Source organism: Pseudorasbora parva, chromosome 20 (genome assembly GCF_024679245.1).
Source record: "Pseudorasbora parva isolate DD20220531a chromosome 20, ASM2467924v1, whole genome shotgun sequence".
Lineage (NCBI taxonomy): Eukaryota > Metazoa > Chordata > Actinopteri > Cypriniformes > Gobionidae > Pseudorasbora > Pseudorasbora parva.
In genome coordinates this window covers 43,820,948-43,845,523 of record NC_090191.1, presented here as the reverse complement: position 1 = coordinate 43,845,523, position 24,576 = coordinate 43,820,948, and the positions used below count along the sequence as shown (strand labels likewise).

The following is a 24,576-nucleotide window of genomic DNA, read 5'->3' as shown; positions in this document are numbered from 1 at the left end:
GCCCGAGCCGTCCATCTGCATCACCTGAGGACACACACACACACACACGTCTGAGATCCTGAGCATCACACACACGCCGGCCCAAGCCTTCCACCTCCATCACCTGAGGAACAGCACACACACTTTCTCTGGTGAAGTGAAGTTTCAGCTCGAGTGTGATGGTGACCGCAGTGCTGTGGCTTACAGACTCTAATCTACAGAGCGACTGCAGCCGCAACCGGAACCACGTGTGTGTGTGTGTGTGTGTGAGAGTGTGTGAGAGTGTGAGAGTAAGTGTGTGTGTGTTCACCTCGATGACATCATTCTTGGCGTCGCCCCAGTAGATCTTCCTCTCGCTGTAGTCGAGTGCGAGTCCGTTGGGCCAGCCCAGAGACGTGTTGACCAGCACCAGCCGCTCCGAGCCGTCCAGAGCCGCGCGCTCGATCTTCGGCACCTCACCCCAATCCGTCCAGTACATGTACCTGCGGACACACACACACACACACACACGCTTTAGGCACCTCACCCCAATCCTTCCAGTACATGTACCTGCTAACCTCATGTTAGCCTGATTCTCATGTTAGCCTAATTAGCATGTCTGCTAGCAGCGCTCCCTCACCCGGCCTCAGGGTCCAGCACGATGGCTCGGGGCTCGTCCAGCTCCTCTGAGATTAGGATCTTCCTCATGGAGCCGTTGAGCCGGGTCACCTCGATGCGGTCGGTGCCGGTGTCGGTCCAGTACAGGTTGCGAGCGATCCAGTCGACCGCGATGCCGTCGGGATGGTTGACCTGCGAGCTGACGATGATCTGGGGCTGGCTGCCGTCCAGCTGGGCCCTCCGGATGGCCCTCACCTCGTCATCCGTCCAGTACAGCAGCCGCTCCACCGGGTCGAAGTCCACCGCGATGGCGTGCCGAATGTCCTCCGCCTGGAGAACGATATCGGTGAAGTCCGGCGTGTCCAGAGAGATCCGCCGCAGGTCTGTGCGTCGGGCCAGGAGCAGCAGCTGAGTGGCACCTGGGGCGGGTCAGAGGTCAAGAGGTCAGTGTGGATTCAGATTCATGCTAGGTTTATTTGCTATAAATTATAGACATGGCATCTGAGGACTAATTCTCTCTCCGCTTGATGTCCAGATTCATTCATAAGCTCGTAACTCTTAATGTACGCACACGCGCTCTTCAGAAAAGGGGCATCGACAAACGACATCTGTCCGTGTTCAAAATAAAATATATGATCGCACTGAACCTCAGCCCGCTTTATTTTGCTCAAGATAAGGATTGATGAAGTCTGCTGCACAGGTCGAGAGCCCTTATAAACCCTCGCCCTCAGTGGTGACCCTAAGCTGGGCCGTTAGCGGAGTTAAAGCTCCCCTGTGAGATATTCCCCATCTAACGGTGTAAAGGTTTATGACCATCCAGAGAATATTAGCTTCTGTTCCTCTCCATTCTGATTTCGTTTTAACTCCTACGGTGGCTGATTTAGTCCAAGATTAACACGGCAATCCCCCTCTTCACATTCGACACGGTGCCATCGAGTGTTAAACGCGAAAGGCGAAGCTTGAGTTTATGGGTATGTCCCTCTGTGGCTACTGTACTTTCAAGATGGAGGGCCAACATGGCGGCCGACACTCGAACCCCTCGCCCGTATGGGTTTCCAACGGCAGATTATAAACTTACGAGAATACTTTATTACTGGAAAGAAGTAAATATACTTTAATGAGCACATATATTTGTGAAAGAACTGAGTGTTATTAGCTGAGAATAAACTAAAGTTACACAGTGTAGCTTTAAGGCAGGGTAAAAAATAAAAACGTGGTATTTAACGTTACCAGTTCGCCGCAGGCTAGCGCCAACATTGTGACAACGACGGTTAGGGTAAGCCCTGGTAAGTAAACAAAATGTTTCTGTAAACTGTAGACTGATTGAGTAGTTCAGTGAAGTTTGATATCTGGCTGTTTGACCCTTGACCTGCTGCAGACTGGCTCTACATCAGCGCTTCCCCGATGGCTACAGTCGATCGCGCCGCTTTCCTGACCCCATTCTGACCCCATGCTGCGCGCGCACCTGCAATGTTTACAAACACTGAAGAGGTCAAGACTTGATGTGTTTTCTCTTCTGTAACGCTCATGGGAGACACTGTGTGTGAATGTTAGTGTGAGTGTGTGTGTGTGTGTGTGTGTGTGTGTGTGTGTGTGAGAATATTAGTGTGAGTGTGACACTGGAGTCTGTAGTCCGGCTGTTAATCGTGTTCAATCACAGTCAGATCGGCTGAAGATGAGGCCGCTGAACGATCTCCCATCAGGCCGCGCAAACATAAGGCCTTACTCAGAGCTGACACACACACACACACACCTCACTCAGAGCACACACACACACACACACACACACACACACACACCTCACTCAGAGCACACACACACACACCTCACTCAGAGCACACACACCTCACTCAGAGCACACACACCTCACTCAGAGCACACACACACACACACACACACACACACACACACACACCTCACTCAGAGCACACGCACACACACACACACACACCTCACTCAGAGCACACACACACACACACACACACACACACACACCTCACTCAGAGCTGACACACACACACACACACACACACACACACACACAGACACACAGACCTCACTCAGAGCAGACACAGACACACACACACACACACACACAGTTTCTGTTTTTAGTTTCTTTTGTATACGAACACTCTCTGCGTTTAAAACAGCGCTTGTCCCGGGTCTAATCCCGCAATATTACTCGGTCCCCGACCCGGGTCGAATTCGGTAATCAATCCCGGGACGCGGTGCTTTCACACAGAAGGCGACCCGGCAATGCTCCGGGAATAGTGCGGGTCCGACGTGCAGTGTGAAAGGGGCTTCAGAGGACACACACACACCTACACCTCACTCAGAGCACACACACACACACACACACACACCTACACCTCACTCAGAGCACACACACACACACCTACACCTCACTCAGAGCACACACACCTACACCTCACTCAGAGCACACACACACACACACACACACACACACACCTACACCTCACTCAGAGCACACACACACCTCACTCAGAACACACACACACACACACACACACACACACCCCTACACCTCACTCAGAGCACACACACACACACCTCACTCAGAGCAGACAGCTGCAGTCACGTAACGCGCTCCGATTGGAGGAAATCAGGCAGAAACACAGGATCACACGTTACCATGGCAACCAGCAGACGGGAACCCTCGAGTGTGTGTGTGTGTGTGTGTGTGATCCGATCGATACAAGACACAGAAAATCAAGCAGAGAAATTATCGTTTCCACAATGGGAATTTATAGACTTGAAATCTAGTTTCTGAGAGGGTTTGATGTAGTCCAGCAGCGGTGTGTGAGTGTGTGTGTGTGTGTGTGTGTGTGTGTGTCACCGTCTCTGCAGCTCCTGTTGTCGTCCAGCAGCCGGACGCCCGTCGGACAGGCACACTGATAATAGGGTTTGACCGGAGACAGCAGACACAGATGAGAACATCCACCATTCTTCAGCGCGCAGGGACTCGTCACGTCTGCCTCACACACACACGAGAGAGAGAGACAACTGTGACACACACTCAACATGCAGATCACAGGGTATAATACAGTTACACAGTAATAAAACTCTAATAAAAAGAGGGAGAGAGAGAGGGGCCAGCAAGAGAGAGGGGCGAGCGAGAGAGGGGCCAGCAAGAGAGAGGGGCCAGCAAGAGAGAGGGGCGAGAGGGGCAAGAGAGAGAGGGAGAGAGAGGGGCGAGCAAGAGAGAGAGGGAGAGAGAGGGGCAAGAGAGAGGGGCGAACAAGAGAGAGAGGGAGAGAGGGAGAGAGAGAGAGGGCGAGAGAGAGAGAGAGGGCGAGCGAGAGAGAGAGGGAGAGAGAGAGGGCGAGAGAGAGAGAGAGAGAGCAAGAGAGAGGGCGAGCAAGAGAGAGGGCGAGCAAGAGAGAGGGCGAGCAAGAGAGAGGGGCGAGCGAGAGAGGGGCGAGCGAGAGAGGGGCGAGAGGGGCAAGAGAGAGGGGCGAGCAAGAGAGAGAGGGAGAGAGGGCGAGCGAGAGAGAGAGGGCGAGCGAGAGAGAGAGGGCGAGCGAGAGAGAGAGGGAGAGAGAGAGAGAGGGGGCGAGAGAGAGAGGGGGCGAGAGAGAGAGAGAGCAAGAGAGAGGGCGAGCAAGAGAGAGAGAGAGAGAGGGCGAGCAAGAGAGAGAGGGAGAGAGAGGGGCGAGCGAGAGGGCGAGCGAGAGGGCGAGCGAGAGGGCGAGCGACAGGGCGGGCGAGAGACAGGGCGGGCGAGAGAGAGGGAGGGCGAGAGAGAGGGAGGGCGAGAGAGAGAGAGAGGGCGAGCGAGAGAGAGAGGGCGAGCGAGAGAGAGAGGGCGAGCAAGAGAGAGGGAAGGCGAGCAAGAGAGAGGGAAGGCGAGCAAGAGAGAGAGAGGGCGAGCAAGAGAGAGAGAGGGCGAGCAAGAGAGAGGGAAGGCGAGCAAGAGAGAGAGAGGGCGAGCAAGAGAGAGAGAGGGCGAGCAAGAGAGAGGGAAGGCGAGCAAGAGAGAGGGAAGGCGAGCAAGAGAGAGGGAAGGCGAGCTAGAGAGAGAGAGAGGGCGAGCAAGAGAGAGAGAGGGCGAGCAAGAGAGAGGGCGAGCAAGAGAGAGAGAGGGCGAGCAAGAGAGAGGGCGAGCAAGAGAGAGAGAAGGCGAGCAAGAGAGAGAGAGGGCGAGCAAGAGAGAGAGAGGGCGAGCAAGAGAGAGAGGGCGAGCAAGAGAGAGAGGGCGAGCAAGACAGAGAGAGGGCGAGCAAGACAGAGAGAGGGCGAGCAAGACAGAGAGAGGGCGAGCAAGACAGAGAGAGGGCGAGCAAGAGGGGGGGGGGGGCGCAGGATTCTGTCGCTGCTGTGAGAAATTCTCTCTGTACTCGATCAGCGCTGCGGACGGAACAGACGCTCCATTGTGTCCGAATCATTCCTGCAGAGCCTCTGACCCAGAGCCCCTCTGTACATTGTTCCAGAGCATGATGGGAAGGGAAGGCATATACACACACACACACTCACCGAGCGGCTGGCGCTTCTGGCTGTAGACGTGTATGTCCATGGGAGAGAAGATGTTGGAGTGGATCTCTCGGCTGTTCTGTCCGGTGTGTTTGTGGCAGGAGTGAATGGAGTGTGTGTTCCAGTCGGTCCAGAAGAGTGTGTCCTCGTACAGCGTCAGCGCAAAAGGGTGCGGCAGCGAGCCCTTCACCACCACCTCCCTGACACACACACACACACACACACACACACACACACACACACACACACACACACACACACACACACGTCAGGTGGATTACAGTTAACCTGATCTCTCAGGCTGTGCGGTTTTCAAAAACAAAACTTCTCCAATTTTTATTTGCAGCTCCGGCCATCCAATAATCACAATAATTTTTGATATGAAACAAACTCTCAGCTTTCAGATCTCAGTTTGATAAATAAACTCTGTATGTGTGTGAATGAGAGAGAGTGTTTGAGTGTGTCTCTCTCTCTCTCTCTCTCTCTCTCTCTCTCTCTCACCCTCTCTCTCGTCAGTCCTCGCGATAGGGAGAGAGTCCGCACGCGCGAGACAGCGCGAGAGTTGTGCGCGTGCGAGAGCGAGCACGAGAGTTGTGCGCGTGCGAGAGTGCGCGCGAGAGTTGTGCGTGTGCGAGCGCGTGCGAGAGTGCGCGCAAGAGTTGTGCGTGTGCGAGCGCGAGAGAGAGTTGTGCTTGTGCGAGCGCGAGAGAGAGTTGTGCGTGTGCGAGCGCGTGCAAGAGTGCGCGAGAGTTGTGCGTGCGCGAGAGTTGTGCGTGCGCGAGAGTTGTGCGTGCGCGAGAGTTGTGCGTGCGCGAGAGTTGTGCGTGTGCGAGAGTTGTGCGTGCGCGAGAGTTGTGCGTGCGCGAGAGCGCGCGTGCGAGAGTGCGCGCGAGAGTTGTGCGTGTGCGAGCGCGAGAGAGAGTTGTGCGTGTGCGAGAGCGCGCGCGAGAGCTGTGCGTGCGAGCGCGCGCGAGAGCTGTGCGTGTGCGAGCGCGTGCGAGAGTGCGCGAGAGTTGTGCGTGCGCGAGAGTTGTGCGTGTGCGAGCGCGCGCGCGAGAGTTGTGCGTGTGCGAGAGTGCGCCTGTGCGAGAGAGAGTAGTGTCTGGTGCGAGAGTGTGCGAGAGTTGTGCGTGCGAGAGTTGTGCGTGTGCGAGAGTGCGCCTGTGCGAGAGAGAGTAGTGTCTGGTGCGAGAGTGTGCGAGAGTTGTGCGTGCGAGAGTTGTGCGTGTGCGAGAGTGCGCCTGTGCGAGAGAGAGTAGTGTCTGGTGCGAGAGTGTGCGAGAGTTGTGCGTGTGCGAGAGAACGCGCGAGAGTTGTGCGTGTGCGAGAGTGCGCCTGTGCGAGAGAGAGTAGTGTCTGGTGCGAGAGTGTGCGAGAGTTGTGCGTGCGCGAGAGTGCGCCTGTGCGAGAGAGAGTAGTGTCTGGTGCGAGAGTATGCGAGAGTTGTGCGTGCGAGAGTTGTGCGTGCGAGAGTGCGCGCGAGTTGTGCGTGTGCGAGAGAGTTGTGCGTGCGAGAGTTGTGCGTGTGCGAGAGTGCGCCTGTGCGAGAGAGAGTAGTGTCTGGTGCGAGAGTGTGCGAGAGTTGTGCGTGTGCGAGAGAATGCGCGAGAGTTGTGCGTGTGCGAGAGTGCGCCTGTGCGAGAGAGAGTAGTGTCTGGTGCGAGAGTGTGCGAGAGTTGTGCGTGTGCGAGAGTGCGCCTGTGCGAGAGAGAGTAGTGTCTGGTTGTGCGAGTGCGCGAGAGAGTTGTGCGTGTTTATGTGAGAGAGTTGTGCGTTCGTGTGTGCGAGTGCGTGCGAGAGAGTTGTGCGTGTGTGTGCGAGAGAGTTGTGTGTTTGTGTGTGCGAGAGAGTTGTGCGTGTGTGTGCGAGAGAGTTGTGCTTGTGTGCGAGAGAGTTGTGTGAGTGTGAGAGAGAGTTGTGTGAGTGTGAGAGAGTGCGCGAGAGAGTTGTGCGTGTGTGCGAGAGAGTGCACGAGAGAGTTGTGCGTGTGTGTGCGAGAGAGTTGTGCGTGTGCGTGAGTGCGCGAGAGAGTTATGCGTGTGTGTGCGAGAGTGCGCGAGAGAGTTGTGCGTGTGCGCGAGAGTGCGCGAGAGAGTTGTGCGTGTGTGCGCGAGAGAGTTGTGCGTGTGCGAGAGTGCACGAGAGAGTTGTGCGTGTGTGCGAGAGTGCACGAGAGAGTTGTGCGTGTGTGTGCGAGAGTGCACGAGAGAGTTGTGCGTGTGCGTGAGAGTGCACGAGAGAGTTGAGCGTGTGTGCGAGAGTGCACGAGAGAGTTGTGCGTGTGCGTGAGAGTGCACGAGAGTTGTGCGTGTGTGCAAGAGTGCACGAGAGAGTTGTGCTTGTGTGTGCGAGAGTGCACGAGAGAGTTGTGCGTGTGCGAGCGCGAGAGTTGTGCGTGTGTGTGAGAGTGCACGAGAGAGTTGTGCGTGTGTGTGCGAGAGTGCACGAGAGTTGTGCGTGTGCGTGAGAGTGCACGAGAGAGTTGTGCGTGTGTGTGCGAGAGTGCACGAGAGAGTTGTGCTTGTGTGTGCGAGAGTGCACGAGAGAGTTGTGCGTGTGTGTGCGAGAGTGCACGAGAGAGTTGTGCTTGTGTGTGCGAGAGTGCACGAGAGAGTTGTGCTTGTGTGTGCGAGAGTGCACGAGAGAGTTGTGCTTGTGTGTGCGAGAGTGCACGAGAGAGTTGTGCGTGTGTGCGCGAGAGAGTTGTGCGTGTGTGTGCGAGAGTGCACGAGAGAGTTGTGCGTGTGTGTGCGAGAGTGCACGAGAGAGTTGTGCGTGTGCGTGAGAGTGCACGAGAGAGTTGTGCGTGTGTGTGCGAGAGTGCACGAGAGAGTTGTGCTTGTGTGTGCGAGAGTGCACGAGAGAGTTGTGCGTGTGTGTGCGAGAGTGCACGAGAGAGTTGTGCTTGTGTGTGCGAGAGTGCACGAGAGAGTCGTGCGTGTGTGTGTGTGTCTCACCTGCCGGAGCCATCCAGGTTGCAGCGGTGGATGAAGTTGAACTTGGCGTCGGCCCAGTAGAGCTTCTGCTGGCTGTAGTCGAGGGTCAGGCCGTTGGGCCAGTAGATCTCGGAGTCGATGACGACGGAGCGCCGAGTGCCGTCCATTCCGGCTCGCTCGATCTTCGGGACCTCGCCCCAGTCCGTCCAGTACATGAACCTGAACACACGCGTGGAAACCACACACTCTTACTGCACGCTGGTGTGTGTGTGTCAGAGTGAGTGTGTGTGTGTGTGTGTGTGAGTACTCACCCTCGGCCCGGATCCAGAGCGATGGCCCGTGGCTGGTCCAGATCCTGCCAGAACAGAACCTTCCGGAGCGACCCGTCCAGCTCGGCCACTTCGATGCGGTTGGTCTCAGAGTCTGTCCAGTAGAGCTTACTGCCGAGCCAATCACAGGCCAGGCCGTCGGGAGAGGCAAGTCCAGAGACAACGGTGGAGTGGGCGGAGCCGGCCGAGGACCCGTTGACCCGCGTGACCCGGATGGACTCCTCACTCACATCGCTCCAGAACACCAGGCCCTGCGCAAACACGAAGTCCACCGCCGCCGCATCCTCCAGCCCACCAATCAGCACCGTCGCATTCGCCCGACCCTGAGCCGCATCCACCAATCGCAGGTCCCGGCGGTTCGCATACAGGAGGAGCGGCAAGCCTGGAGAGAGAGAGAGCGAGAGAGAGAGAGAGAGCGAGAGAGAGCGATAGAGTGAGAGAGTGTGAGAGAGAGAGAGAGAGAGAGAGAGAGAGAGAGAGAGAGAGAGAGAGAGAGAGAGAGAGAGAGAGAGAGAGAGAGAGAGATTCTGAGTGAGATTAGCCGTTTTGTTGTTGATGGAGCATCTGAAGTTCGTTTAAAGGCTCCACCCTCTTCTGGAAGGGGGCGGGGGAGCAGCAGATCATTTGCATTTAAAGAGACACAGACAATAATACATGATGTGGGGGTATTTTGAGCTAAAACTTCACACACACACACACACACACACACACACACACACACACACCTGAGATTTACAGTGGGTATGGAAAGTATTCAGACCCCCTTACATTTGTCACTCTGTTATATTGCAGCCATTTTCTAAAATAATTTAAGGTCTTTTTTTTCCCATTACTGTACATACAGCACCTCTTATAGGGCGTCATGACGTCATTACTTGGCGTGGCGGCCATGTTGATGGCATCCTTTACTGCTACTCGGACTACTGCGCACTGTTTATAGACGTACTCCCTCTCAGTCGTGTGTCTTAATTTGATTATTTTGCCGTTATTTCAACTATGGTAAACCGTTGCTGCATTAACAGCGCAACACATAATCACCATGGGAAATGTCGAAAATGGATTAACTTCCACCGCTTTCATGCTTGGAGGCGCAACCACGGACAAGAAGTAATAACAGTACGATGTGCAAAAAGCAAGAATTGTCACACAATCAGATGTTTTTTAGTGTTTATTTGCAAGTAGTGCAACCTGAGAACACAGAAATGTGAAATGCTTCAAGGTAAAAGGTTACAAATAAAAAATGAACACAGAAAACGGAGTGCAAAAGAGTGCAAGTTGTTGCACTTTATATAACGGAGTGCACTTTATATAACAATAATAAATACACTTTTTAAAAAAATAAATTCTGTCAATACTATATAAGCAAATAAATAGGTATCTATAAAATAACAACGAAAGACACAGAAAGTGGAGGAAGAGCAAATTATAAATATAGTAAACAATAACATTAATAACAAAAAAACGGAGGCAGTGCAATTTCTTATAATAATAATAATAATAATAATAATAATAATAATATATACGTTTCGGTTAGACTTTATTTCGATAGTCCACTTTAAACATTCTACTACGTTTTCAACAGCATGTCAACTAACACTAATTAGAGTATTAGTAGACTGTAGGTTATGGTTATGTGTGTTGGGGTTCGGGTTAGTAGAATAAGTTGAATTGTAGTTGCAAAGTTACTTATAGTCAGTAGAACGTCTGTTGGGGACCAACAAAATAAAGTTTTCGTCGTCGTCGGTGCTCCGCTCTTTCTTTGGAAATGCATGTGGATCCAAAACTTTAATAGTTCTGATTTTGTCTCTATAGCGGTCCCTGTCTTCCCTATTTAACGTATCCCGGTAAATTCCACATCCCTTTCAGGATTTTAACATGTTTTGTCTTTCTCCCAACTCTGCTTCTCCTTATTCGACTTGCTGTGTGTTTACATCCGCGAGGCCATCAACATGGCCGCAACGTCCCAGAATGCAACGCGGCGCCCAAGCCCTATTGATAGAAAAACACAGAATTGTTGACATTTTCCTCAGTATTCAGAGCCTCTGCTGTGACACTCATATATTTAACTCAGGTGCTGTCCATTTCTTCTGCTCATCCTTGAGATGGTTCTACACCTTCTGAGTCCAGCTGTGTTTGATTATACTGACTGGACTTGATTAGGAAAGCCACACACCTGTCTATATCAGACCTTACAGCTCACAGTGCAGGTCAGAGCAAATGAGAATCAGGAGGTCAAAGGAACTGCCTGAAGAGCTCAGAGACAGAACTGTGGCAAGGCTCAGATCTGGCCAAGGTTACAAAAACATTTCTGCTGCGCTTAAGGTTCCTAAGAGAACAGTGGCCTCCATAATCCCTAATGGCAGACGTTTGGGACGACCAGAACCCTTCCTAGAGCTGGCCGTCTGGCCAAACTGAGCCATCGGGGAGAAGAGCCTTGGTGAGAGAGGTAAAGAAGAACCCAAAGATCACTGAGGCTGAGCTCCAGAGATGCAGAGATGGAGAAAGATGGAGTAAGTCAGCCATCACTGCAGTCCTCCACCAGTTGGGGCTTTATGGCAGAGTGGCCGACGGAAGCCTCTCCTCAGGGCAACACACACGAACGTTTGCTAAAACACCTGAAGGACTCCTATACACAAATCCGCCGCAAACTTTATGGGCGCCGCCATCTTGCCTGCCGCCATTACTGCGTGCCTGCGAAGTGCGTGACGGTGTGACACTTGCCGGTGTCCTCTAATGACATTTCAAAGAAAGCGGATCCTGCACATTAAATAAAATGTCTGGTGAAAGGGAACATTGGGTAGATGATGTCAGGCATTGGCCAAAACTTACAGAAAGGTAATTTATTGACAACAGGATGTATTAATGTATAAATGCGTCTGCCAAACGTAATGTAATTAAGACAGCAATAAAACTGAACACTGTCATTGTGAGCTGTGTTGCTAATATTAGGGCCCTGCTTTCCGTGATCACGGAATTGTTTTACACAAACACGTTTAAGAACATGAAATAACGAACAGTTATGAGGACTTATGCTGCACTCAGAGCAGCGCGCGGCAGTAATGCACGACCGCTGTAAATGATAACAGAAAATAAATAAAACATACGTGCCTGTTACAAAGGGACTTTAAGGTAAAATAAGGGACAAATGTCACTTTATAGTTTTCTCTATTGTTACTGACATATGGTGCGAGTCCACTGCCTGAAAACCTCACGACACTGATTCATACGCAGCGGCTGATCTGTGATGTAGGATACAGTATCTGGCCAATCCATCCCGAACTCATGAAAAAAAGTGCATCTATCCATCCATCCATCAAAAAGTGCATCTATCCATCCATCCATCAAAAAGTGCATCCATCCATCCATCCATCCATCAAAAAGTGCATCTATCCATCCATCCATCCATCAAAAAGTGCATCTATCCATCCATCCATCAAAAAGTGCATCTATCCATCCATCCATCAAAAAGTGCATCCATCCATCCATCCATCCATCAAAAAGTGCATCTATCCATCCATCCATCCATCAAAAAGTGCATCTATCCATCCATCCATCAAAAAGTGCATCCATCCATCCATCCATCAAAAAGTGCATCTATCCATCCATCCATCAAAAAGTGCATCCATCCATCCATCCATCAAAAAGTGCATCTATCCATCCATCCATCCATCCATCCATCAAAAAGTGCATCTATCCATCCATCCATCAAAAAGTGCATCCATCCATCCATCCATCAAAAAGTGCATCTATCCATCCATCCATCCATCAAAAAGTGCATCTATCTATCCATCAAAAAGTGCATCTACCCATCCATCCATCAAAAAATGCATCTACCCATCCATCCATCAAAAAGTGCATCTGTCCATCCATCAAAAAGTGCATCTACCCATCCATCCATCAAAAAGTGCATCTATCCATCCATCCATCAAAAAGTGCATCCATCCATCCATCCATCAAAAAGTGCATCTGTCCATCCATCAAAAAGTGCATCTATCCATCCATCCATCAAAAAGTGCATCTATCCATCCATCCATCAAAAAGTGCATCCATCCATCCATCCATCCAAAAAGTGCATCTATCCATCCATCCATCAAAAAGTGCATCTATCCATCCATCCATCCGTCAAAAAGTGCATCTATCCATCCATCCATCCATCAAAAAGTGCATCTATCCATCCATCCATCCGTCAAAAAGTGCATCTATCCATCCATCCATCCATCAAAAAGTGCATCTATCCATCCATCCATCCATCAAAAAGTGCATCTATCCATCCATCCATCCGTCAAAAAGTGCATCTATCCATCCATCCATCCATCAAAAAGTGCATCTATCCATCCATCCATCAAAAAGTGCATCTATCCATCCATCCATCAAAAAGTGCATCTATCCATCCATCCATCAAAAAGTGCATCTATCCATCCATCCATCAAAAAGTGCATCTATCCATCCATCCATCCATCAAAAAGTGCATCTATCCATCCATCAAAAAAGTGCATCTATCCATCCATCCATCAAAAAGTGCATCTATCCATCCATCCATCCATCAAAAAGTGCATCTATCCATCCATCCATCAAAAAGTGCATCTATCCATCCATCCATCAAAAAAGTGCATCTGTCCATCCATCCATCAAAAAGTGCATCTACCCATCCATCCATCAAAAAGTGCATCTATCCATCCATCCATCAAAAAAGTGCATCTACCCATCCATCCATCAAAAAGTGCATCTATCCATCCATCCATCAAAAAGTGCATCTATCCATTCATCCATCCATCAAAAAGTGCATCTATCCATCCATCCATCCATCAAAAAGTGCATCTATCCATCCATCCATCCATCCATCAAAAAGTGCATCTATCCATCCATCCATCAAAAAGTGCATCTATCCATTCATCCATCAAAAAGTGCATCTATCCATCCATCCATCAAAAAAGTGCATCTATCCATCCATCAAAAAGTGCATCTATCTATCCATCAAAAAGTGCATCTATCCATCCATCAAAAAGTGCATCTATCCATCCATCAAAAAGTGCATCTATCCATCCATCCATCAAAAAGTGAATCTATCCATCCATCCATCCATCAAAAAAGTGCATCTATCCATCCATCCATCAAAAAGTGCATCCATCCATCCATCCATCCAAAAAGTGCATCTATCCATCCATCCATCCATCAAAAAGTGCATCCATCCATCCATCAAAAAAGTGCATCTATCCATCCATCCATCAAAAAAGTGCATCTATCCATCCATCAAAAAGTGCATCTATCCATCCATCCATCAAAAAGTGCATCTATCCATCCATCCATCCATCAAAAAGTGCATCTATCCATCCATCCATCCATCCATCAAAAAGTGCATCTATCCATCCATCCATCAAAAAGTGCATCCATCCATCCATCCATCAAAAAGTGCATCTATCCATCCATCCATCAAAAAGTGCATCTATCTATCCATCAAAAAGTGCATCTACCCATCCATCAAAAAAGTGCATCTACCCATCCATCCATCAAAAAGTGCATCTACCCATCCATCCATCAAAAAGTGCATCTATCCATCCATCCATCAAAAAGTGCATCTATCCATCCATCAAAAAAGTGCATCTACCCATCCATCCATCAAAAAGTGCATCTACCCATCCATCCATCAAAAAGTGCATCTATCCATCCATCCATCAAAAAGTGCATCTATCCATCCATCAAAAAAGTGCATCTATCCATCCATCCATCAAAAAGTGCATCTATCTATCCATCAAAAAGTGCATCTATCCATCCATCAAAAAATGCATCTATCTATCCATCAAAAAGTGCATCTATCCATCCATCAAAAAAGTGCATCTACCCATCCATCCATCAAAAAGTGCATCTACCCATCCATCCATCAAAAAGTGCATCTATCCATCCATCCATCAAAAAGTGCATCTATCCATCAATCAAAAAAGTGCATCTATCCATCCATCCATCAAAAAGTGCATCTATCCATCCATCCATCAAAAAGTGCATCTATCCATCCATCCATCAAAAAGTGCATCTATCCATCCATCCATCAAAAAAGTGCATCTATCCATCCATCCATCAAAAAGTGCATCTACCCATCCATCCATCAAAAAGTGCATCTACCCATCCATCCATCAAAAAGTGCATCTACCCATCCATCCATCAAAAAGTGCATCTATCCATCTATCCATCAAAAAGTGCATCTATCCATCAATCAAAAAAGTGCATCTATCCATCCATCCATCAAAAAGTGCATCTATCCATCCATCCATCAAAAAAGTGCATCTATCCATCCATCCATCAAAAAGTGCATCTACCCATCCATCCATCAAAAAGTGCATCTACCCATCCATCCATCAAAAAGTGCATCTACCCATCCATCCATCAAAAAGTGCATCTATCCATCCATCCATCAAAAAGTGCATCTATCCATCCATCCATCAAAAAGTGCATCTATCCATCCATCCATCAAAAAAGTGCATCTATCCATCCATCCATCAAAAAAGTGCATCTATCCATCCATCCATCAAAAAAGTGCATCTATCCATCCATCCATCAAAAAAGTGCATCTGTCCATCCATCCATCAAAAAGTGCATCTACCCATCCATCCATCAAAAAGTGCATCTGTCCATCCATCCATCAAAAAGTGCATCTACCCATCCATCCATCAAAAAGTGCATCTATCCATCCATCCATCAAAAAAGTGCATCTACCCATCCATCCATCAAAAAGTGCATCTATCCATCCATCCATCAAAAAGTGCATCTATCCATTCATCCATCCATCAAAAAGTGAATCTATCCATCCATCCATCCATCAAAAAAGTGCATCTATCCATCCATCCATCAAAAAGTGCATCCATCCATCCATCCATCAAAAAGTGCATCTATCCATCCATCCATCAAAAAGTGCATCTATCCATTCATCCATCCATCAAAAAGTGAATCTATCCATCCATCCATCCATCAAAAAAGTGCATCTATCTATCCATCCATCAAAAAGTGCATCCATCCATCCATCCATCCATCCATCAAAAAGTGCATCTATCCATCCATCCATCCATCAAAAAGTGCATCCATCCATCCATCAAAAAAGTGCATCTATCCATCCATCCATCAAAAAAGTGCATCTATCCATCCATCAAAAAGTGCATCTATCCATCCATCCATCAAAAAGTGCATCTATCCATCCATCCATCCATCAAAAAGTGCATCTATCCATCCATCCATCCATCCATCCATCCATCAAAAAGTGCATCTATCCATCCATCCATCAAAAAGTGCATCCATCCATCCATCCATCAAAAAGTGCATCTATCCATCCATCCATCAAAAAGTGCATCTATCTATCCATCAAAAAGTGCATCTACCCATCCATCAAAAAAGTGCATCTATCCATCCATCCATCAAAAAGTGCATCTACCCATCCATCCATCAAAAAGTGCATCTATCCATCCATCCATCAAAAAGTGCATCTACCCATCCATCCATCAAAAAGTGCATCTATCCATCCATCCATCAAAAAGTGCATCTATCCATCCATCAAAAAAGTGCATCTATCCATCCATCCATCAAAAAGTGCATCTATCTATCCATCAAAAAGTGCATCTATCCATCCATCAAAAAGTGCATCTATCCATCCATCCATCAAAAAGTGCATCTATCCATCCATCAAAAAAGTGCATCTATCCATCCATCCATCAAAAAGTGCATCTATCTATCCATCAAAAAGTGCATCTATCCATCCATCAAAAAATGCATCTATCTATCCATCAAAAAGTGCATCTATCCATCCATCAAAAAAGTGCATCTACCCATCCATCCATCAAAAAGTGCATCTACCCATCCATCCATCAAAAAGTGCATCTACCCATCCATCCATCAAAAAGTGCATCTATCCATCCATCCATCAAAAAGTGCATCTATCCATCCATCAAAAAAGTGCATCTATCCATCCATCCATCAAAAAGTGCATCTATCCATCCATCCATCAAAAAGTGCATCTATCCATCCATCCATCAAAAAGTGCATCTATCCATCCATCCATCAAAAAAGTGCATCTATCCATCCATCCATCAAAAAAGTGCATCTATCCATCCATCCATCAAAAGTGCATCTATCCATCCATCCATCAAAAAAGTGCATCTGTCCATCCATCCATCAAAAAGTGCATCTACCCATCCATCCATCAAAAAGTGCATCTGTCCATCCATCCATCAAAAAGTGCATCTACCCATCCATCCATCAAAAAGTGCATCTATCCATCCATCCATCAAAAAAGTGCATCTACCCATCCATCCATCAAAAAGTGCATCTATCTATCCATCAAAAAAGTGCATCTATCCATCCATCCATCAAAAACTGCATCTATCCATTCATCCATCCATCAAAAAGTGCATCTATCCATCCATCCATCCATCAAAAAGTGCATCTATCCATCCATCCATCCATCAAAAAGTGCATCTATCCATTCATCCATCAAAAAGTGCATCTATCCATCCATCCATCAAAAAGTGCATCTATCCATTCATCCATCAAAAAGTGCATCTATCCATCCATCCATCAAAAAAGTGCATCTATCCATCCATCCATCAAAAAGTGCATCTATCCATCCATCAAAAAGTGCATCTATCCATCCATCAAAAAGTGCATCTATCCATCCATCCATCAAAAAGTGAATCTATCCATCCATCCATCCATCAAAAAAGTGCATCTATCCATCCATCCATCAAAAAGTGCATCCATCCATCCATCCATCCATCAAAAAGTGCATCTATCCATCCATCCATCCATCAAAAAGTGCATCCATCCATCCATCAAAAAAGTGCATCTATCCATCCATCCATCAAAAAAGTGCATCTATCCATCCATCAAAAAGTGCATCTATCCATCCATCCATCAAAAAGTGCATCTATCCATCCATCCATCCATCAAAAAGTGCATCTATCCATCCATCCATCAAAAAAGTGCATCTATCCATCCATCCATCAAAAAAGTGCATCTATCCATCCATCCATCCATCAAAAAGTGCATCTATCCATCCATCAATCAAAAAAGTGCATCTATCCATCCATCCATCAAAAAGTGCATCTATCTATCCATCCATCAAAAAAGTGCATCCATCCATCCATCAAAAAAGTGCATCCATCCATCCATCCATCCATCAAAAAAGTGCATCTATCCATCCATCAAAAAAGTGCATCTATCCATCCATCAAAAAAGTGCATCTATCCATCCATTAAAAAAGTGCATCTATCTATCCATCCATCCATCAAAAAGTGCATCTATCCATTCATCCATCAAAAAAGTGCATCCATCCATCCATCAAAAAAGTGCATCCATCCATCCATCAAAAAAGTGCATCTATCCATCCATCCATCAAAAAAGTGCATCTATCCATCCATCAAAAAAGTGCATCTATCCATCCATTAAAAAAGTGCATCTATCCATCCATCCATCAAAAAAGTGCATCTATCCATCCATCAAAAAAGTGCATCTATCCATCCATCCATCAAAAAAGTGCATCCATCCATCCATCCATCCATCCATCAAAAAAGTGCATCTACCCATCCATCCATCAAAAAGTGCATCTATCCATCCATCAGAAAAGTGCATCTATCCATCCATCCATCCATCAAAAAAGTGCATCTATCCATCCATCAAAAAAGTGCATCTATCCATCCATCCATCAAAAAAGTGCATCTACCCATCCATCCATCAAAAAAGTGCATCTACCCATCCATCAAAAAAGTGCATCTATCCATCCATCCATCCATCCATCAAAAAAGTGCATCTACCCATCCATCCATCAAAAAAGTGCATCTACCCATCCATCAAAAAAGTGCATCTATCCATCCATCCATCAAAAAGTGCATCTATCCATCCATCCATCCATCCATCAAAAAGTGCATCCATCCATCCATCCATCCATCCATCAAAAAAGTGCATCTACCCATCCATCCATCAAAAAGTGCATCTATCCATCCATCAGAAAAGTGCATCTATCCATCCATCCATCCATCAAAAAAGTGCATCTATCCATCCATCAAAAAAGTGCATCTATCCATCCATCCATCAAAAAAGTGCATCTACCCATCCATCCATCAAAAAAGTGCATCTACCCATCCATCAAAAAAGTGCATCTATCCATCCATCCATCCATCAAAAAAGTGCATCTACCCATCCATCCATCAAAAAAGTGCATCTACCCATCCATCAAAAAAGTGCATCTATCCATCCATCCATCAAAAAGTGCATCTATCCATCCATCCATCCATCCATCCATCAAAAAGTGCATCTATCCATCCATCCATCCATCCATCAAAAAAGTGCATCTACCCATCCATCCATCAAAAAAGTGCATCTACCCATCCATCAAAAAAGTGCATCTATCCATCCATCCATCAAAAAGTGCATCTATCCATCCATCCATCCATCAAAAAAGTGCATCTATCCATCCATCCATCAAGAAAGTGCATCTATCCATCCATCCATCCATCAAAAAAGTGCATCTACCCATCCATCCATCAAAAAGTGCATCTACCCATCCATCAAAAAAGTGCATCTACCCATCCATCAAAAAAGTGCATCTACCCATCCATCCATCAAAAAAGTGCATCTATCCATCCATCCATCAAAAAGTGCATCTATCCATCCATCCATCCATCCATCAAAAAGTGCATCTATCCATCCATCCATCAAGAAAGTGCATCTATCCATCCATCCATCCATCCATCCATCAAAAAAGTGCATCTACCCATCCATCCATCAAAAAGTGCATCTATCCATCCATCACAAAAGTGCATCTACCCATCCATCCATCAAAAAAGTGCATCTACCCATCCATCCATCAAAAAGTGCATCTATCCATCCATCCATCAAAAAGTGCATCTATCTATCCATCCATCAAAAAAGTGCATCTATCCATCCATCATCAAAAAGTGCATCTATCCATCCATCAAAAAAGTGCATCTATCCATCCATCCATCAAAAAAGTGCATCTATCCATCCATCAAAAAAGTGCATCTATCCATCCATCCATCAAAAAGTGCATCTATCCATCCATCCATCAAAAGTGCATCTATCCATCCATCCATCCATCAAAAAAGTGCATCTACTCATCCATCAAAAAAGTGCATCTATCCATCCATCCATCAAAAAAGTGCATCTACTCATCCATCCATCAAAAAGTGCATCTATCCATCCATTCATCAAAAAGTGCATCTATCCATCCATCCATCAAAAAGTGCATCTATCCATCCATCCATCAAAAAGTGCATCTATCCATCCATTCATCCGTCAAAAAGTGCATCTATCCATCCATCCATCAAAAAGTGCATCTATCCATCCATCCATCCATCAAAAAGTGCATCTATCCATCCATCCATCAAAAAAGTGCATCTATCTATCCATCCATCAAAAAAGTGCATCTATCCATCCATCCATCAAAAAAGTGCATCTACTCATCCATCAAAAAGTGCATCTATCCATCCATCCATCAAAAAGTGCATCTATCCATCCATCCATCCATCAAAAAGTGCATCTATCCACCCATCCATCAAAAAGTGCATCTATCCATCCATCCATCAAAAAGTGCATCTATCCATCCATCCATCAAAAAGTGCATCTATCCATCCATCCATCCATCAAAAAGTGCATCTATCCATCCATCCATCAAAAAGTGCATCTATCCATCCATCCATCCATCAAAAAGTGCATCTATCCATCCATCAAAAAAGTGCATCTACCCATCCATCCATCAAAAAGTGCATCTATCCATCCATCAAAAAAGTGCATCTATCCATCCATCAAAAAAGTGCATCTACTCATCCATCAAAAAGTGCATCTATCCATCCATCCATCAAAAAGTGCATCTATCCATCCATCCATCAAAAAGTGCATCTATCCATCAATCCATCCATCAAAAAGTGCATCCATCCATCCATCAAAAAAGTGCATCTATCCATCCATCCATCAAAAAAGTGCATCTATCCATCCATCAAAAAGTGCATCTATCCATCCATCAAAAAAGTGCATCTATCCATCCATCAAAAAAGTGCATCTATCCATCCATCAAAAAAGTGCATCTATCCATCCATCCATCAAAAAAGTGCATCTATCCATCCATCCATCAAAAAAGTGCATCTATCCATCCATCCATCAAAAAAGTGCATCTATCCATCCATCCATCAAAAAAGTGCATCTATCCATCCATCCATCCATCAAAAAGTGCATCTATCCATCCATCCATCCATCAAAAATTGCATCTATCCATCCATCCATCAAAAAAGTGCATCTATCCATCCATCCATCCATCAAAAAAAGTGCATCTATCCATCCATCAAAAAGTGCATCTATCCATCCATCCATCAAAAGTGCATCTATCCATCCATCCATCCATCAAAAAAGTGCATCTACTCATCCATCAAAAAAGTGCATCTATCCATCCATCCATCAAAAAAGTGCATCTACTCATCCATCAAAAAAGTGCATCTATCCATCCATCCATCAAAAAGTGCATCTATCCATCCATTCATCCGTCAAAAAGTGCATCTATCCATCCATCCATCAAAAAGTGCATCTATCCATCCATCCATCCATCAAAAAGTGCATCTATCCATCCATCCATCAAAAAAGTGCATCTATCTATCCATCCATCAAAAAAGTGCATCTATCCATCCATCCATCAAAAAAGTGCATCTACTCATCCATCAAAAAGTGCATCTATCCATCCATCCATCAAAAAGTGCATCTATCCATCCATCCATCAAAAAGTGCATCTATCCATCCATCCATCCATCAAAAAGTGCATCTATCCATCCATCAAAAAAGTGCATCTACCCATCCATCCATCAAAAAGTGCATCTATCCATCCATCAAAAAAGTGCATCTATCCATCCATCCATCAAAAAAGTGCATCTACTCATCCATCAAAAAGTGCATCTATCCATCCATCCATCAAAAAGTGCATCTATCCATCCATCCATCAAAAAGTGCATCTATCCATCAATCCATCCATCAAAAAGTGCATCCATCCATCCATCAAAAAAGTGCATCTATCCATCCATCCATCAAAAAAGTGCATCTATCCATCCATCAAAAAGTGCATCTATCTATCCATCAAAAAAGTGCATCTATCCATCCATCAAAAAAGTGCATCTATCCATCCATCCATCAAAAAAGTGCATCTATCCATCCATCCATCAAAAAAGTGCATCTATCCATCCATCCATCCATCAAAAAGTGCATCTATCCATCCATCCATCCATCAAAAAGTGCATCTATCCATCCATCCATCCATCAAAAAGTGCATCTATCCATCCATCCATCAAAAAAGTGCATCTATCCATCCATCCATCAAAAAAAGTGCATCTATCCATCCATCAAAAAGTGCATCTATCCATCCATCCATCAAAAAGTGCATCTATCCATCCATCCATCCATCAAAAAGTGCATCTATCCATCCATCCATCAAAAAAGTGCATCTATCCATCCATCCATCCATCAAAAAGTGCATCTATCCATCCATCCATCAAAAAAGTGCATCTATCCATCCATCCATCAAAAAAAGTGCATCTATCCATCCATCAAAAAGTGCATCTATCCATCCATCCATCAAAAAGTGCATCTATCCATCCATCCATCCATCCGTCAAAAAGTGCATCTATCTATCCATCCATCAAAAAAGTGCATCTACCCATCCATCCATCAAAAAAGTGCATCTATCCATCCATCCATCAAATAAGTGCATCTATCCATCCATCCATCAAAAAAGTGCATCTATCCATCCATCAAAAAAGTGCATCTATCTATCCATCAAAAAAGTGCATCTACCCATCCATCAAAAAAGTGCATCTACCCATCCATCCATCAAAAAGTGCATCTACCCATCCATCCATCAAAAAGTGCATCTATCCATCCATCCATCCATCCGTCAAAAAGTGCATCTATCTATCCATTCATCAAAAAAGTGCATCTATCCATCCATCCATCAAAAAGTGCATCTATCCATCCATCCATCAAAAAGTGCATCTATCCATCCATCAAAAAAGTGCATCTATCCATCCATCCATCAAAAAAGTGCATCTATCCATCCATCCATCAAAAAAGTGCATCTATCCATCCATCCATCAAAAAGTGCATCTATCCATCCATCAAAAAAGTGCATCTATCCATCCATCCATCAAAAAAGTGCATCTATCCATCCATCCATCAAAAAAGTGCATCTATCCATCCATCCATCAAAAAAGTGCATCTATCCATCCATCCATCAAAAAAGTGCATCTATCCATCCATCCATCAAAAAAGTGCATCTACCCATCCATCAAAAAAGTGCATCTATCCATCCATCCATCAAAAAGTGCATCTATCTATCCATCAAAAAAGTGCATCTATCCATCCATCCATCAAAAAGTGCATCTATCCATCCATCAAAAAAGTGCATCTATCCATCCATCCATCAAAAAAGTGCATCTATCCATCCATCCATCAAAAAAGTGCATCTATCCATCCATCAAAAAGTGCATCTATCCATCCATCAAAAAAGTGCATCTATCCATCTATCCATCCATCCGTCAAAAAGTGCATCTATCTATCCATCAAAAAATTGCATCTATCCATCCATCAAAAAGTGCATCTATCCATCCATCAAAAAGTGCATCCATCCATCCATCAAAAAGTGCATCTACCCATCCATCCATCAAAAAGTGCATCTATCCATCCAGCAAAAAAGTGCATCTATCCATCCATCAAAAAGTGCATCTATCCATCCATCCATCCATCCATCCATCAAAAAGTGCATCTACCCATCCATCCATCAAAAAGTGCATCTACCCATCCATCCATCAAAAAGTGCATCTATCCATCCAGCAAAAAAGTGCATCTATCCATCCATCAAAAAGTGCATCTATCCATCTATCCATCCATCCGTCAAAAAGTGCATCCATCCATCCATCAAAAAGTGCATCTATCCATCCAGCAAAAAAGTGCATCTATCCATCCATCAAAAAGTGCATCTATCCATCTATCCGTCAAAAAGTGCATCTATCTATCCATCAAAAAATTGCATCTATCCATCCATCAAAAAGTGCATCTATCCATCCATCCATCAAAAAGTGCATCTATCCATCCATCAAAAAGTGCATCTATCCATCCATCAAAAAAGTGCATCTATCCATCCATCAAAAAAGTGCATTTATCCATCCATCAAAAAAGTGCATCTATCCATCCATCCATCAAAAAGTGCATCTATCCATCCATCAAAAAGTGCATCTATCCATCCATCCATCAAAAAGTGCATCTATCCATCCATCCTTCAAAAAGTGCATCTATCCATCCATCAAAAAAGTGCATTTATCCATCCATCAAAAAAGTGCATCTATCCATCCATCAAAAAAGTGCATCTATCCATCCATCAAAAAAGTGCATCTATCCATCCATCAAAAAAGTGCATCTATCTATCCATCCATCCATCAAAAAGTGCATCTATCCATCCATCCATCAAAAAGTGCATCTATCCATCCATCCATCCATCAAAAAGTGCATCTATCCATCCATCCATCAAAAAGTGCATCTATCCATCCATCAAAAAGTGCATCTATCCATCCATCCATCCATCAAAAAAGTGCATCTATCCATCCATCAAAAAGTGCATCTATCCATCCATCCATCAAAAAGTGCATCTATCCATCCATCAAAAAGTGCATCTATCCATCCATCAAAAAGTGCATCTATCCATCCATCAAAAAGTGCATCTATCCATCCATCAAAAAGTGCATCTATCCATCCATCAAAAAGTGCATCTATCCATCCATCCATCAAAAAGTGCATCTATCCATCCATCAAAAAGTGCATCTATCCATCCATCAAAAAGTGCATCTATCCATCCATCCATCCATCAAAAAATGCATCTATCCATCCATCCATCAAAAAGTGCATCTATCCATCCATCAAAAGTGCATCTATCCATCCATCCATCAAAAAGTGCATCTATCCATCCATCAAAAGGTGCATCCATCCATCCATCAAAAAGTGCATCTATCCATCCATCAAAAAAGTGCATCTATCCATCCATCCATCAAAAAGTGCATCTATCCATCCATCAAAAAAGTGCATCTATCCATCCATCCATCAAAAAGTGCATCTATCCATCCATCAAAAAAACGCATAAATCCATCCATCCATCAAAAAAGTGCATCTATCCATCCATCCATCAAAAAAGTGCATCTACTCATCCATCAAAAAGTGCATCT

At 45.6% G+C, this 24,576-nt stretch overlaps 1 protein-coding gene across 1 annotated transcript in view; it reads right to left on the bottom strand.

The window, feature by feature from the left end:
- The window catches only part of lrp6 (low density lipoprotein receptor-related protein 6), a 47,560-nt gene that overhangs the window by 19,003 nt on the left and 3,981 nt on the right, over window positions 1-24,576 (bottom strand). Inside the window, exons 2-8 of the mRNA XM_067426873.1 lie at window positions 8,315-8,714; window positions 8,025-8,222; window positions 5,071-5,267; window positions 3,434-3,568; window positions 599-995; window positions 290-461; window positions 1-24 (exon numbers count right to left, since the gene is read on the bottom strand). The exon at window positions 1-24 is cut by the window's left edge and continues 193 nt beyond it. Coding sequence (XP_067282974.1) covers window positions 1-24; window positions 290-461; window positions 599-995; window positions 3,434-3,568; window positions 5,071-5,267; window positions 8,025-8,222; window positions 8,315-8,714 — 1,523 coding nt within the window. The remainder of the gene's footprint in view (window positions 25-289; window positions 462-598; window positions 996-3,433; window positions 3,569-5,070; window positions 5,268-8,024; window positions 8,223-8,314; window positions 8,715-24,576) is intronic.